General features: G+C 56.9%; 6 protein-coding genes across 6 annotated transcripts; 2 read left to right on the forward strand and 4 right to left on the reverse strand.

The window, feature by feature from the left end:
• Positions 1-157: 157 nt before the first annotated feature.
• Positions 158-1,674, forward strand: MKK02DRAFT_17671 (nucleophile aminohydrolase; the record flags this gene model as incomplete). The annotated part of the gene is made up of 5 exons (XM_053085822.1): positions 158-226; positions 271-305; positions 379-604; positions 925-1,190; positions 1,509-1,674. The coding sequence occupies 5 exons, from the start codon at positions 158-160 to the stop codon at positions 1,672-1,674; spliced, it is 762 nt and encodes a 253-aa protein (XP_052944094.1).
• Positions 1,675-1,985: 311 nt separating this feature from the next.
• MKK02DRAFT_18226 (transcription cofactor) lies at positions 1,986-3,623 on the reverse strand (the record flags this gene model as incomplete). Its single annotated transcript, XM_053085914.1, has 6 exons — positions 1,986-2,195; positions 2,298-2,650; positions 2,760-2,847; positions 2,974-3,176; positions 3,254-3,449; positions 3,537-3,623. The coding sequence occupies 6 exons, from the start codon at positions 3,621-3,623 to the stop codon at positions 1,986-1,988; spliced, it is 1,137 nt and encodes a 378-aa protein (XP_052944095.1).
• A 1,400-nt stretch (positions 3,624-5,023) lies between these two features.
• MKK02DRAFT_10469 (WD40-repeat-containing domain protein) lies at positions 5,024-6,804 on the reverse strand (the record flags this gene model as incomplete). Its single annotated transcript, XM_053085502.1, has 5 exons — positions 5,024-5,585; positions 5,629-5,711; positions 5,767-6,156; positions 6,194-6,552; positions 6,603-6,804. Coding segments are annotated over 5 exons (1,596 nt in total), but the record flags the coding sequence as incomplete, so codon positions are not given.
• A 1,007-nt stretch (positions 6,805-7,811) lies between these two features.
• Positions 7,812-8,836, forward strand: MKK02DRAFT_17429 (GNAT domain-containing protein; the record flags this gene model as incomplete). The annotated part of the gene is made up of 5 exons (XM_053085785.1): positions 7,812-7,874; positions 8,016-8,121; positions 8,182-8,205; positions 8,317-8,527; positions 8,575-8,836. 5 exons carry the CDS (start codon positions 7,812-7,814, stop codon positions 8,834-8,836), a joined length of 666 nt encoding a protein of 221 aa, XP_052944097.1.
• An 87-nt stretch (positions 8,837-8,923) lies between these two features.
• MKK02DRAFT_17995 (uncharacterized protein) lies at positions 8,924-9,428 on the reverse strand (the record flags this gene model as incomplete). The annotated part of the gene is made up of 3 exons (XM_053085877.1): positions 8,924-9,070; positions 9,195-9,275; positions 9,378-9,428. Coding segments are annotated over 3 exons (279 nt in total), but the record flags the coding sequence as incomplete, so codon positions are not given.
• Positions 9,429-10,198: 770 nt separating this feature from the next.
• Positions 10,199-12,795, reverse strand: MKK02DRAFT_28953 (putative alpha-amylase AmyA; the record flags this gene model as incomplete). Its single annotated transcript, XM_053087674.1, has 11 exons — positions 10,199-10,777; positions 10,844-10,903; positions 10,961-11,036; positions 11,091-11,161; positions 11,210-11,673; positions 11,719-11,779; positions 11,826-11,916; positions 11,964-12,083; positions 12,142-12,404; positions 12,458-12,647; positions 12,701-12,795. 11 exons carry the CDS (start codon positions 12,793-12,795, stop codon positions 10,199-10,201), a joined length of 2,070 nt encoding a protein of 689 aa, XP_052944099.1.
• Between the last annotated feature and the right edge of the window lie 260 nt (positions 12,796-13,055).

Below are 13,055 nucleotides of genomic sequence, written 5' to 3' on the forward strand. Positions count from 1 at the left end.
CCTTCAACTTCGACTCTAGCTGGGATGGAGCCCCGCATGACGTGGCTTTTAGTAGTCTACAGCCAACTCCACATTCCTCGTCACTTGCGCGTCCTCCACCAGGTTCAAAGGTATCAATTCATCACTTCTGTACTTCATCAATCAGACTCAGTCCAGCATGTCGTCTATCGGTACAGGCTACGATCTCTCCGTCTCCACATACTCTCCAGATGGGAGATTATTCCAGGTAAGTAATACGCCGGAAATCCAATGTTCACCGCTGATGTGAAGGTTGAATATGCTAACAAGGCTGTCGAAGCTGCCGGGTTAGTATCCTTTTCACCTTATCTAATTGACATGATCACATTCTTCCACTATGTGAGTCAAGCTGACAGTCAGAGTCGCAATAGGCCTCAAATGCACAGACGGCGTCATCCTCGCAACCGAGCGTCTCCTCCACTCCAAGCTGCTCGTCAAGGGCGCCAACAGGCGGATACAATCAGTAGATGATCATATTGGCATGGCAACGGCGGGGTTGTTGGCGGATGGGAAGCATCTGGGGAGTAGGGCAAGGGAAGAGGCGGGGAGTTTTAGGGAGAATTATAATGACCCGATCACGGTTCAGGTGAGTTTGCGGAGTGCCTGATATGGCGAGCGTAGCGAGCCTCAAAAGGGCGGAGCGAGGACGGCTCGGACACAGCGAGCATATCAGCTACCGGAGCGAGAACATTGCGGGCGTGGCGCGCACTGCATCACACCCTCTCTTCTTCATGGCCGCAACTCCCGTCCCTCTTGGATTTCCCTATCCCGCACCGAACCCCCTTCATCCATACTTGAACCATCTCACCTCGTACATCCTCTAATCCTTACTGCCTTCTCCCCAAGACCTTGCCCTCCCATTACATCTCCAGAGTCCGCTCGCCCGGTCCTCTCGCTGACCCCCAGATCCTCGCCGACCGCCTCTCAGGCTACACCCAAGCCTACACATGCTACGGCTCCGTCCGCCCATTCGGCATCTCCACCCTCGTCGCCGGCGTCGACAAGACCGGACCCCGGCTGTTCTGCATCGAGCCCAGCGGCGTTCACTACGGGTACCGCGCGACCGCGGCGGGTAAAGGCAAAGCGCTGGCTAAGACGGAGTTGGAGAAGCTCTTGGGGGCGAGGGAGGGGGGAATCGGGGTCAAAGAGGGGGTGGATGAGGTGGCGAGAATGTGAGTCTGCTGGATTGAGGAGTGGGCATCGGGTCGCCGTGCATGAGATAGAGAGGCGATTGACGAGAGAAAGAGGGAGAGGTGATTTGGCGGATCTTAATGGGGTCATCTAGAGCCGAGATCTGATCTTCCCGCTTACGGTCGTTCTCCCATGTGGCTCTTCTCCTTCGTCCCCTTTCTTACACCATCAATCCGTCCTTCTCCATCTCCTTCTGTCTACCCATTGGTCGCCTTCTCTTCCCACCTTCAGCATTCGCTAATGTCTTTCCCCTTTCCTACCCTTGCGAGACACAGACAGACAACCCGCTGACTACTCAGTATTCACCTAGTCCACGACGACAACAAGGACAAGGACTTTGAGCTGGAGATGACATGGGTATGCGAGGCGTCAGGCTGGAAGCACGCTGCGGTACCGCAGGAGCTGCTTGTCGAGGCGGAACGGAAAGCGAGGGCGGCGCTCGAGGAGGGTATGGAGGAGGACTAGGACTAGGCGGCAGTCACGTACCGTGGAAGAAGAGAGAAGGTATCGGTCAGGACTCGATAGGCATTACAGATGTACAGAAGCAGTCATCATGACTGTGAAGTCTGTTATACTGACGTCTGCCTTGGTACATATCTCGAAGGAGACAGGCCATCCCTTAGTTCACCTCGCCTCTCATCTCCCTTTCCCACGCTACATTCGACGCGTCCAACAAGGCGTGAATCATCACTGCCGCCTCATAGATTACTGACCGGGCAGATCTTCTAATCATTGGACGTACAACAGGTAGCTAAGGGTACCGTTACCTATCACGTCTAAATCAAAGCCAACGTCCCCCGCATCACCCCTCCCCTGAAATTCCGCATCCCCCCAACCCTCCCGCCGACCTGTTCCCGCTGTATCTGCGCAAACGCCTCCAAGACATGCATCGGCAATAACGGCTGCCGCGCCGAAGGGGGAGGGGCGAAGAGCGAGACCGGTGCTGGTGCTACGGGGGCGGCCGCAGTGGTTTCGCTACCTTGTGTCTTGGTCCTCTTCATAGGCTGAGACGAGTCGGCCTTCCCCGTAGTACTAGCGACCACTGATCCAGTCGCTGGGAGGGCGATGTCGAGCTTATCGGGCGAGACCGTCAATACCGCCGCCGGGACCGCTGCCCTTTTCGAAGGCTCCGCCGCGGTGGAGGCCGGCTCATTGTCCCTCGAGACGGACAAGCTCTTGCGCTTCGTGCCCGCCCCTCCGCCATTCCCGATCCCACCCGCCGCCATCTTACCGCCCAGCATGGTATTCCGCCGGACTGCTCCACCGGAGGCAGCAGAAGCGACCTTGACGCTCCGTTCCATCCTGTCTCGTACGTCGAGGGATTTGACGCAGAGCGTGCGGACCATTTCGAACGATAGGAATCCGAGGATATCGACGATATCGTCGTTGGGTCCGACGTCGAGGTATGCGGAAAAGTTGACAAATTCGCGGAATCTCTTGGCTGGCGGGATCAGCTTCGTCCACTTGTCTTAAAGATACGCTAAGGGACCAAAGTGACGAGATGAGAGGCAGGGGAAGGTGAAGGACGGGCGAACAGAAAAGACGCATACCTTTGCGATATGTGAAGCTCGCCTGGCGACAATCCGAATAATGTACATACTCATCCTTCGTCATCTTCTTGGTAATCTCATCCGCATCCTATATCGTCAGCTTGAGATTTCCCCTCTCCATTTCCGCTCATCGCTATAGTATATCGAAACAACATTCTGCAGGAAAGGGCAGAAGCCGGAAAATATCAGGTAGAGGGGGAAGAAAAGGCCTCACCCTCAACCGCTGCATACTATCCTGATACGCCTGCATCTCGTCCTCATCCTGCTCTTCATCCTCTTCCGCCGCGGCCGCGCGAGTATGCCGCCCCGGAAGCGATTTGAGGGCATCGGAGAAAGGGGTCAAGACTTCCCAGGGGAGTTTGACCATTGTATTGCGGATCTTGGCGGTCATTTTCTCTGTGAAAGAGTCAGCATTGACTCCTACACAGAGACCTGTGGTCTGGATAAAAGGACTATCGTCTCCTCGTCTCCCGACGACGGCAAGCAGTACTCACCCGCATCGTCAATTTCCACCTCGGCGCCCGCTTCTCCACTCTCATCGTCCTTCGCCTTCTTCCGCACATCCTTCCAGCTGAGATACGTCCGTAGTCTGTTGACTTTGCCTCTGTCGTCGCGAATAAGAAAGATGACGTCGTCGGCGGACAAGAAGCGGGAGGCGCGGAGATGCGTCAGTTGGCGGGCGCGAGTGATCTGAGGGATCAGCAGAGCCTCGTACATCATTCTATGAAGATTCAACCGGACAGGAAGAGGTGACGTAGAGGAGGCAAGTGAACATACGATTTCGACAATCTGTCCGCGGACGATATCTTCCACAAGCTTGACCGTCTCTAAGAGTGGGTCCTGGACTTCACCAAACACAAACATCTACAAGATCAGCTTCTCAAATCCAGGTAGCTCCAGCCTTCCACTTAGGCCAGAGCCAACCAATGGCAAGGGGGGGTCTCACCATTTGGCTGATCTCCTGCGTGTACCGATACTCCTTTACGCCCCCCGCTGGTCCACCTGCCCCCACTCCCGTTCCCGTCCCTACCGCACTCCCGTCTCCCACACCCACCCCTGCTATCCCTCCAGGCATAGCTCCCGCAGCGCCAGAAGCATGGCTCACACTCCCCTTCTTCTTCTTGCCCTTCCCGTCCCCCTCGTCCTCATCCCCCGCTCCCCCCGCTCCACCCACGCCGCTAGCACCTGCAGCGGCGGCCGCAATAGCCGCCTGTGTCTGCGCATAGGTCGCCGTGGGTGGTTTGGATGGGCCAGCCGTGCTTGACGCGGAGGCGCCGTTGGACGGTAGGGTCGATATAGAGAGTTGGGAGGGACGGCGTGCGAGGTTTCCGGGAAGAGCGAGGCCGGAAGGAAGGTTGGGCTTGGGAATGGCGAGGTTGGACATGGTGCCCTAGCCAGCGTGTGTGATGATATACCAGGCGATGACGAAACTTGGCGGTCTGGTAGGAAGATGCTGCAAGGCGCTGGACCGCTGTATCCAACTAGCGTTGAATAGTTGGATGGCGACAAGCGGCCGATCCGCCTTGGTCGCCTGCCTCGCAGCACGGCAGGCTTGGTTGAGATGCCGCTCCGCCTCGGTTTTCTTGATACCGCTTTGAGTACCGTCTGCGAGGCGGCTCGTCAACGTATATTCCGCTCAGCAGGGCCGAGGAGACCGAGGCGAGAAATGGCTAATGACCGCAGGTCTTCCGAGCGGGCGTTCTGGAGTTGCCGGAGGGTTCCTTCTTTTATGCTAAGGGAATGCGAGGGGAATACAGCGGGCTGTGCGAGTATACGCTGCGGCTGATTTCGAGAGCTCCAGGCTGATAGGTTGACAGAGACAGAGACGATGTTGAGGCGTAGCAGTGGATGGTGTCAACACGCAGTTGACGTTTTCAGCCCCCTTGGGAAAGTCAGATCCGTTTCGGAATTTTGGACAGTTTCATCTCACACCCTTGGGCCTTATCAACCGATACGTCCATGGCTCGCAGGTCCATCAGAATGATTCACAGCCACACCCCAGCCACAAATCATTGCACAGCCATGGATAAGATACAGAATTATTAACAAGCTAATCTAGCTCCAGAAGTGGTAATGGGCGCCTGGGCGCCGTGCGAGATGAAGATGCTGGTTTGTTGAATGGGTTCTGGGTCGTTCCGGTCGCCTCTATTGTGTGGAGCGGTCGTAGTCGTCGTTCCGTGTCATGACCGGTCGTCTCTCCCCTGTGCTCACGCCGGCACCGCACCGAGAGCTCCCCACTCCTCTCCCTCCTTCTTCTCCCCCCCTTCCGCCCTCCACACCCTCGTCACCAAATCGTCCGAACAAGCAGCCATAACCCCCCTTCCCCAATCTACCGCACCAACCTCCCTCGTCCGTCCTTCGGGCCAATAACCCGCGGGGTCGCCCAATCCAAATTTGACACCCTTTCCCTTCTCCGCCCCCCGGGCCTGCGTATCAAACGCCACGACCCCGCCTTTCCCGCTTCCTGCGGCAAGGTACCGTCCATCCGGGCACAGAGACATCCGGACGAAGAAGGAGGACGTGCGGAGCTCGTCAGAGGCGTACGATTCAGGAAGGATCGCTTCGGAGAAGACATCCGTTTCGGGTGTAGGGGATAGGGTGGCGTAGGATGGGCGGAGGGTATGGATCCGCGCGTCCCCGGTCAGCGCGTAGAGATCACCGGTGGTGGGTGACTCGACGAGGGAGTGGATACCGCGTGGTCGACGGGAAGTAGGGGCGCCGAAAGTGGTAGGGTCCGGCAAGAAGAGGGCGGCGGAGTGGGAAGGACGCGGGTCGGGGTGGCGGTTAGTCGGTGTGGGGAAGCGGAGATCCCACAATTTGACGATACTGACGGTCAGCACAGCCCAATGGATACAGAGAATACACGTACCCGTCCGCTGTCCCGCCAGACGCGAGTATGCCCGGCATAGCCTGCAGAGCAATCAGGCTCGTCACCGACCTCGCAAGGGTCCGCTTCCAAATCAGCTATATTCCCAAAGCGGGATCTATGGTGAACTAGCAGACATACCGAGTTGCTCCGTCGGCCACTCTCAGCATGCGCCCCCCTAATCACCATAACAGGATCCACCTCCTCCCCCTCCCTGCGTGGCGTGAACCCCGGGATGCCCGCCGAATATCGATCCCTCTCCCTCCCGTTCCGCCTGGCATCATACTCGTCTGTGACTGCCCCATCGCCCAGTCGACGTCCAGAGCATCGCAGGTCATATATCAGGATATTGCCATCTCGGCCGGCAGTGGCGACTACACTGCCCTTTGACGCGTCGCCGCTCCCTCGAGTGGGGTCGTAGAAGATCGAAGATTTGATACTGGATGTATGACCCCGGAGTGTAGCGAGAAGGGTAGGTGTTGATCCGTCCAGGGCGTGGATACGCGTTGTCTGGTCGCCCGAGGCAGTCATCTGTAGTGTGAGCTGTTGTATCTCAGCAGCAACTTACGATCCTCGAGTCATCGCCCGACCACTTGACGTCAAAGATCGCATTCGCATGTGCACGCCACCACCATCCGCCTTCTTCCCTGTGATGCCCCTGCGGCGCGTCCACATCGATAACGCGGATCCCTCCCTCCTCGCCCGCAATAGCCATCATCCGCCTCAATCCTGCATCTTTCGCAGAGACGGCAGTGTGGAGCTTGGCGGTATGGCTGAACTGGACACAGAGGGCAGGAGACCAGTCGCGTGGTCGGCCGGTAGGTGAGTGGAGGGACGGGAGGAGGATGGAGGAGGGTGGGGTGTTGTGCATGAAGGGCATAAGCGAGTGGGTGAGGGTCGTGAGGTACGATGGCTGATTGTGAAATGCTGCATCGTCAGCTTGGTCACCGCGTGTCAGCAAGTCTACAGTAGCTCACGTGTTATGCTCTCAAACCCTGTAACCTGGCCACGGTATGCAGCGACGCCCAGCCTTCGCCTTCCCCTCACCCACACATTCGCAGGCTTCACCTCTTCCTCTTCCTTCTCTACCTCCATGGCCTCCTCCTGCCTCAAGCGCTTCTCGGCACGCGTCGGCGTCGATGGCGCAAAGTACCGCGTCACCTCCTCAGCCCTCTTCCGGTCGGGCTTGACGTCCCCATCTTCATCCCACGCGTCCTCCTCAACTGGATCCAGACGCGCCCGTTTTCGTACCGGCAAGTCAGGCGAGGAAGAAGCGATAGGCGTAGTTGGGAGGGCAGGGGACGAGCCTGACGCGCGACTGGTAGATGATTCTGGTGTCGATGGGAGAGGTGCAGGAAGGGCTGCACGTCGACGCGACACGAAGATGGACGCGAGGGGGCGGTCCTTTGGCGGAACGTAGGGTTTGCGACTGCTCGATGAGGCTGAAGAGGACGGGAGGGTGGTGTTGAGCGTGATGGAGCCGAGAGGGTCGCGTGCGTCGGGAGACATGATGCGTGATGATGAGTTACAAGCACCAAGATAGAGTAAAGAGAGAAGATGAAGAAAAGAAGAAGGTGAAGAGGGTTCGATTTAGTGTTGGGAAAGCTCGAGCGAAAGATCGAGACGCGCTTGATTTTGTCACGCCACCGTGACGTGCCGTCACTCCTTAGCACTTTGTCTATGCGAGACATGCGCCAACGCTCGAGTGCCAGTCCGGGACCACTACACCAAGCTCAAGCCAGCGCTGAGCGCTGATGTGCGTGCCGCTTTTTCCAAAGAAGGGGGTCCACAGATTGACGGCCTTGGCAAGTTCGACTGGCCTCAGTAGCACCCGTTGCGACGCGTCGCCCGAGCAGTGATTTCGGTGACGTCGCGCCGGACATCCTTGCTGCACTGTATATTTCTCCACCTAGGTCTTTCTGGCATAGATATGCCCCTCTTCCAATGTCCCCGATCTCTAGTCTGGGTTGAATAACATGAGCATGCGAAAAGAATCGGCGAAAACTGACGCGACTGTGATGCGCGTGTGATGCGGGGCTCCGAGCGAGGAATGAGGAGTTTGAGCTACTCTATCGATCATTTTGCTTCCGCCCGGGCCCGCTATGGTTGCTCTCGCACACTGGTGTCAACTCGCGGCCTAAGTATCAAGATCCAATCGTCCCCGGAGATTCTTCCAGTGGCTCAAGATGAGGCTGAACGAGAACACGGTGATCTGTGGGGATAAGGTGATTCTCGTGCCATACCGGTCAGTCGAGCCCTGTCTGCCCACCGACTATTGTGGAAGCTTAATTCGGGCAGAGTACCTATACTCATCGACTGGAGCTGATAGTGTAGAGCTGAGCATGTACCGGTCAGTCTCATATCTGGCTGTGCGTGACCTTTGTGATGAGGTGCTGATCATCCTGAAGACGTATCATGACTGGATGAAGTCGCCCGAGCTGCTGGAGCTCACAGCTTCCGAGCCACTATCCCTGGAGGAAGAGTATGATATGCAGCGTGAGCTCGAGGGTGGCTACCATCTAATATATATGCAGACCGTACGCTGATCTCCCCCAGGGAAATGGCACACAGATGAAGACAGTGAGCTCATCCCGCTACCACACACACTGAACCTGGCTCGTACCCCGCCTCTATCTGTAACGGCCCAGTATCGAGCCAGGAAGCGCATCTGAGAAACGCTGATCGTAAAAGAGTTGACCTTCATTCTCCTCGCCCGATCCTCCAACCTTCCCTCTTCCTCACACTCTCTCCTTAACCCTTCTCAGCTGCCATCCTGCCGCATGATCGGCGACGTCAACATGTTCCTCCCCGATGGACCTACCGGGGACGGAGAATGCGAGATCATGATCGCTGCCCCATCTGACCGCGGGAAGGGATTTGCGGGGGAGGCTTTGAGATTATTGTGAGTTGCCTCGCTCTGCCCACCTTGTATCTGCGCTGATCGCCTAGTTTGGCATATGCGACCTCGTCCCTCAGCATGCGCCCACAACAGCTCATCGCGCGGATAGGGAGGAGCAATGCGCCTTCCATCAAACTCTTCGAATCCCTCGGGTTTGGGGTCAGCAAGGTGGTCGAGGTATTCGACGAGGTGGAACTTCGTTGGGGTCACGAGCCAGATCAGGCTGAGTCGACTGCTGTGACCGACGAGCTGGGGTATAGCATACCAGAGGGTATAATAGGAGTGTACGATCCCCGCGATGGGACCGCATGAACCCCCTTAGCCTTCCTTTTGGCAGTTTGCAACCCCATACATCTCCCTAACAGCCCCTGCGACTCCATACCGCCCACCTCGCCTGGCCTACTTCCCATCCCCCTCATCTTCCCCTACCAGCCCCAAGCTCACAATCGACCCCGTCGCTGCCTTTTCTGCCGCCTTGCGCGCGTCCGAGCCTTCGTGTGCTGTTTTCTGGAGGAAGTGGGATTTGATCTCTTTTGCGCGGGCGATCTGTCGCGGAAAGGCGATATCAGGATAGTGCGATTGAGGATGGTGTAAGTAGAGATAAGCGGAAAAGGATCTAGGTCAGCTCTGATATCTTTCGACTGTCCGTTTCAAATGAAGACTAGCGCACCTCTTTCGTCCGGTGGAGGCACTCCAAATAATCATCCTTCTGAGCAACGCAATCCCGTGGTGATTCGGCACTAGCATAGCACTACGATATCAGCTGGTCCCAAACATCGGATGATTGATGTCTCCGTATCCTATCCCGGCTACACTTCCACTCTGCTGACGGAACATCTGCATTAAGACACACCTTCGAGAACTCCTGCCAGAATGGGAAACATCTTGTCCGTCCTGCGGCATATCAGCTCCGTCCCCATGGATATATCGCCGTCTCCGAGCTTGCGCCTTATCCATTGTCTGGCGCTGTATCTCCTTCCCGAGATGCTCCGTGATCGGAATCTACAGCTTTGGCGGTGTCATGCGGCTCGGGACTGACCTCCTGTGTAACCGAATCCGGACTAGATTATGAGCTCATAATTCGCCCTGCCGCGGGAATGCACAGTGAGCTTACCGCCATTTTTCACGACTCAGAAGTTGGGTAGAAGAGGGCGGGCAGGCGTGTGATGTCCTTGTAGGCAGAATAAATATAGTATGTAGAGATCCAATCGCTCTCCCGTTGGCCGTTGCTATTGCCATTGATGAGTGCAAGAGGGGGGGACCAATTTGATTCCGCTTCCCGCCTGATCCAAAGAAGAGGGACTGAGATAGCTTTCGCGACTGTCCACTGTGCATATAACTATCAATGCTTAAGCTGCTACTGTCCCCTGATCGCGCACAATGCCGCCCCCAGCCACTTATCCTCCGACCGAAACCGAAAAATCACGTCCCTACATGCCCGCGACACCGACCAGAATGAGCCCTAAAAGCGGCGCAAAGAGAGCAGCTAACGCAAGTTTCAGCCAACAGCTTGAAACCGTACCCAAAGGAAGAACAAGAGAAGCGAGGGAAGAGCAAGTAGGGGACGACCAGCGTCTTCGGGTCGGGAGGAAGCTACTCTTAGGAAGGAGAAGAGGTGAGAAGGGTGTCAGAGGGGTTAGAGAAGGAATAGCCCAAAAATGGGATGAACAAAGCTCAAGAAGAACGAGCCAGACCAGAAGAAGAACGAGAAGACTTACTGCTCATCCCCCTCTTACGGACGATCCGGCGCTTACAGGCGCCGCTCGTCTGTCCTGATCCTTGTCCGTTTCCGTTCCCGCTTCCCGAGCCGGAGCTGGCTGGCGGTTTGGGGTTGATACCGGGCTGAGAGGGGGAGCCGATGGCTGCTTCTTTGGTGGCGGTTGCGGACGCGGAGGAGGACAAGGACTGGGGCTGTTCAGCTGGATATCCCGCATTGGGGTCGTTGGGCCCGTTGGGATCGGAAGATGGGGGCAGGGAGGGGTCTTCTGGTCCTGGCTGAGGCTGGTCTGGTTCTGCGGCTGAGCCTTCCTTGATGGGTGCGCTTGGGGTGGAGCCGGGTGGACAAGAGGTTGAGGCGGGATCTTGACTGACCTGGGAGGAGGATGAGCTTGCGACCGGGCTACCAGGCGAGGGGGAGGCCACGCCGGCGGACGAGGACGATACCGAGGTGCTTGCACTGGCTGACACCGAGACCGAGCTTGATGAGCTGGCGGAAGCTGATAGTGACGCAGAACTTGACGCGGAGCTAAAGGACTACAACTGTCATTATACGTGCATCCAAAGCCATATTCTAATCCTCTAGTGAATCTAAGTGCTTACGCTGGAAGGTATCTTCCCGCAAATCTCAGTCTGGTCTGCAATGTCCTTGGTGACGTAGAACTGGGAGTCAGCTTAGCTCTTCTCAGGGAAGTATCAAGGGGATGAGAGGAGACTCACGAAGGGGAAGCCATTGTTGAAGGTGACTTTGAGGGAGCCATCGGGGTCTGCGGCAGCGGTAGAGCAGGAGAGAAGGCTGGAAGATCAGCTGCAGTCCAGGATGAAGGGGCTCCAGATACGTGTGACTCACTCGACGAGCTTGGCATCGGTTGGGAAGCCAGCTTTATTGATCGTCCAGTCGCCGCCCTGACCAGCACCACGCTAATCTATCAGCTCGCTGCCCTTGAAAATCACCTGTGAGCTGCTCACCTTGGTCAAGACCAACAACGCCCCATTCCGCTCAAACGCAATATCGTCATCCGTCGCCCCCACCTCCTTTCCTATCACCTCATGGAATCCGCCCAGCTCGCCCATCTTCCTCCTGATCAAGTTCAACCTTGCGACCCGCTTGTAACTGTCGCCGGCGGTCTGGAAGTTCCCGTACTGCCAGAGAGGGGCACGGTTCTCCGGATCGTGCGCGCCGAACGAGATGTCCTGTTCGAGGCCGTAGTACATGGTGGGGATACCGCCAAAGAGGAATTGAAGGGCCATGGCGTTGTAGACGTTCGACTTGTCCGAGGCGAGCGAGTTGAAACGGGGCAGATCATGGTTGTCGAGGATAGCGCCGATGAGGGTCGCGTCGGCGTACTCGGAGTTGGCTTCTTGGGCGCGGCGGGAGAGGGCTGACATAGGCTTGTCTTTGGCAAAGACGTCGACGGCGCCCCACATCATTCCTGCTCGTTAGCCTGGGAAGAGCCGGGGAGAAAAGAACGGCTTACCGAAGCCGAACACAGAGTCAATACCGTCGCCATTGGTGTATGCAGCAGCGACGGCGGTGCTCTAAAGGGTCAGCTTCAGGCGACTGTATGTGTGCAGAACAACTCACGTCATCATACACCTCTCCAATGCAGAAGGTGTTCGCACCAGAGCAGAAGTCGTGCTGGAATTGCTTCGTCATGTGCTTAGACGCGTCCACCCTGAATGATCAGCGGTTGGGGCGCAATACGTGCCTGGCTCAGCTCACCGTGCACCATCAATCCCATATTCGGCCATGTACGCCGCGAACTTCTTCCTGAGAGACTCGGCCACCGCCGAGTCCTCCGTCTTGAGATCCATGAGCGCCACTCCGTCCTGCGCGAGCCAGCTATGTTGGTCAGCTGTAGCCCTTCGGTCACACAGTGTTCGAACGAGCGGTAGCTTACCACTTCTGCTCTGATTCTTGGTTGCCCCAGTTGATACCGCACGCAGGATGGAAATTGCTCTCCTTCTGGAACAACAGCTTCCCGTCTGATTTCCTCGCCAACGCCGCGTCCGAGATGTCCGTATCGGTCGAAGCGAGGTGGTTGACCGCGATATCGACCATGAGGTACATCCCTCGAGCGTGAAGAGCGGCCGAGAGCGCCTTGAGGTCGGCAGCGGAGCCATAGTGGGGATTGGGGGCGAAAGGGTCGACCGTCCAGAATCCCTGTGCTGTCAGTGTGCGCTCCAAAGTCAGAGTCAAAGAGAAGCGGGGCGTACGTGGTAATTCTCGCCCCATTTGGTGAAACCCTCCAAACCCAGCCCGGTCGGTGAGATCCAGACGGCGTCGAAACCTGCGTTCTGAAGATAGTCCAACCGAGAGATGAGGGTCTGCCATGTCCCGCCGCAGTAGCTCCGGAGATCGCATTGCTTGTCAGGGGTAGGAGGGGCGAATCGGTCGGTGAGGAGTCTATGAGTCAGCTGGGTACTCTACCAGAAGAATGGGGCATGGTGTAAGCTTACTGGTATACGCTCCGGGAACGCCACTGATCCTTGGTTGCTGCCTGTGCGCCGGCCAAGAAGGTCAACACCGAAAAGAGGACAGAGGAAGGGAGCATGTTGAGTGATGAGAATGCAGACAAATCAGGGGAAAGAGAGGTGTAATGAGCGTATGTGGAGGGAGCGTGAGGTACAGTGAGTAGGAAGAGTCGAGAGGGTACTGCTGTCAAGACAAGGGGATAAGTCTGGTTGAGAGGGGATACGAGGGATGATATAGACAAAGGAATGAGAGTCAAGGCGACGCGCAAAAATGTCTTGGCCGGCTCATACAAGCCTCGTGCTAGCCACGCTGTCGTCAAGGAGCGGCGAGGCCCTTTGA

This window comes from Dioszegia hungarica, assembly GCF_025882075.1.
Source record: "Dioszegia hungarica strain PDD-24b-2 chromosome Unknown MKK02contig_16, whole genome shotgun sequence".
Classification (NCBI taxonomy): Eukaryota; Fungi; Basidiomycota; class Tremellomycetes; order Tremellales; family Bulleribasidiaceae; genus Dioszegia; species Dioszegia hungarica.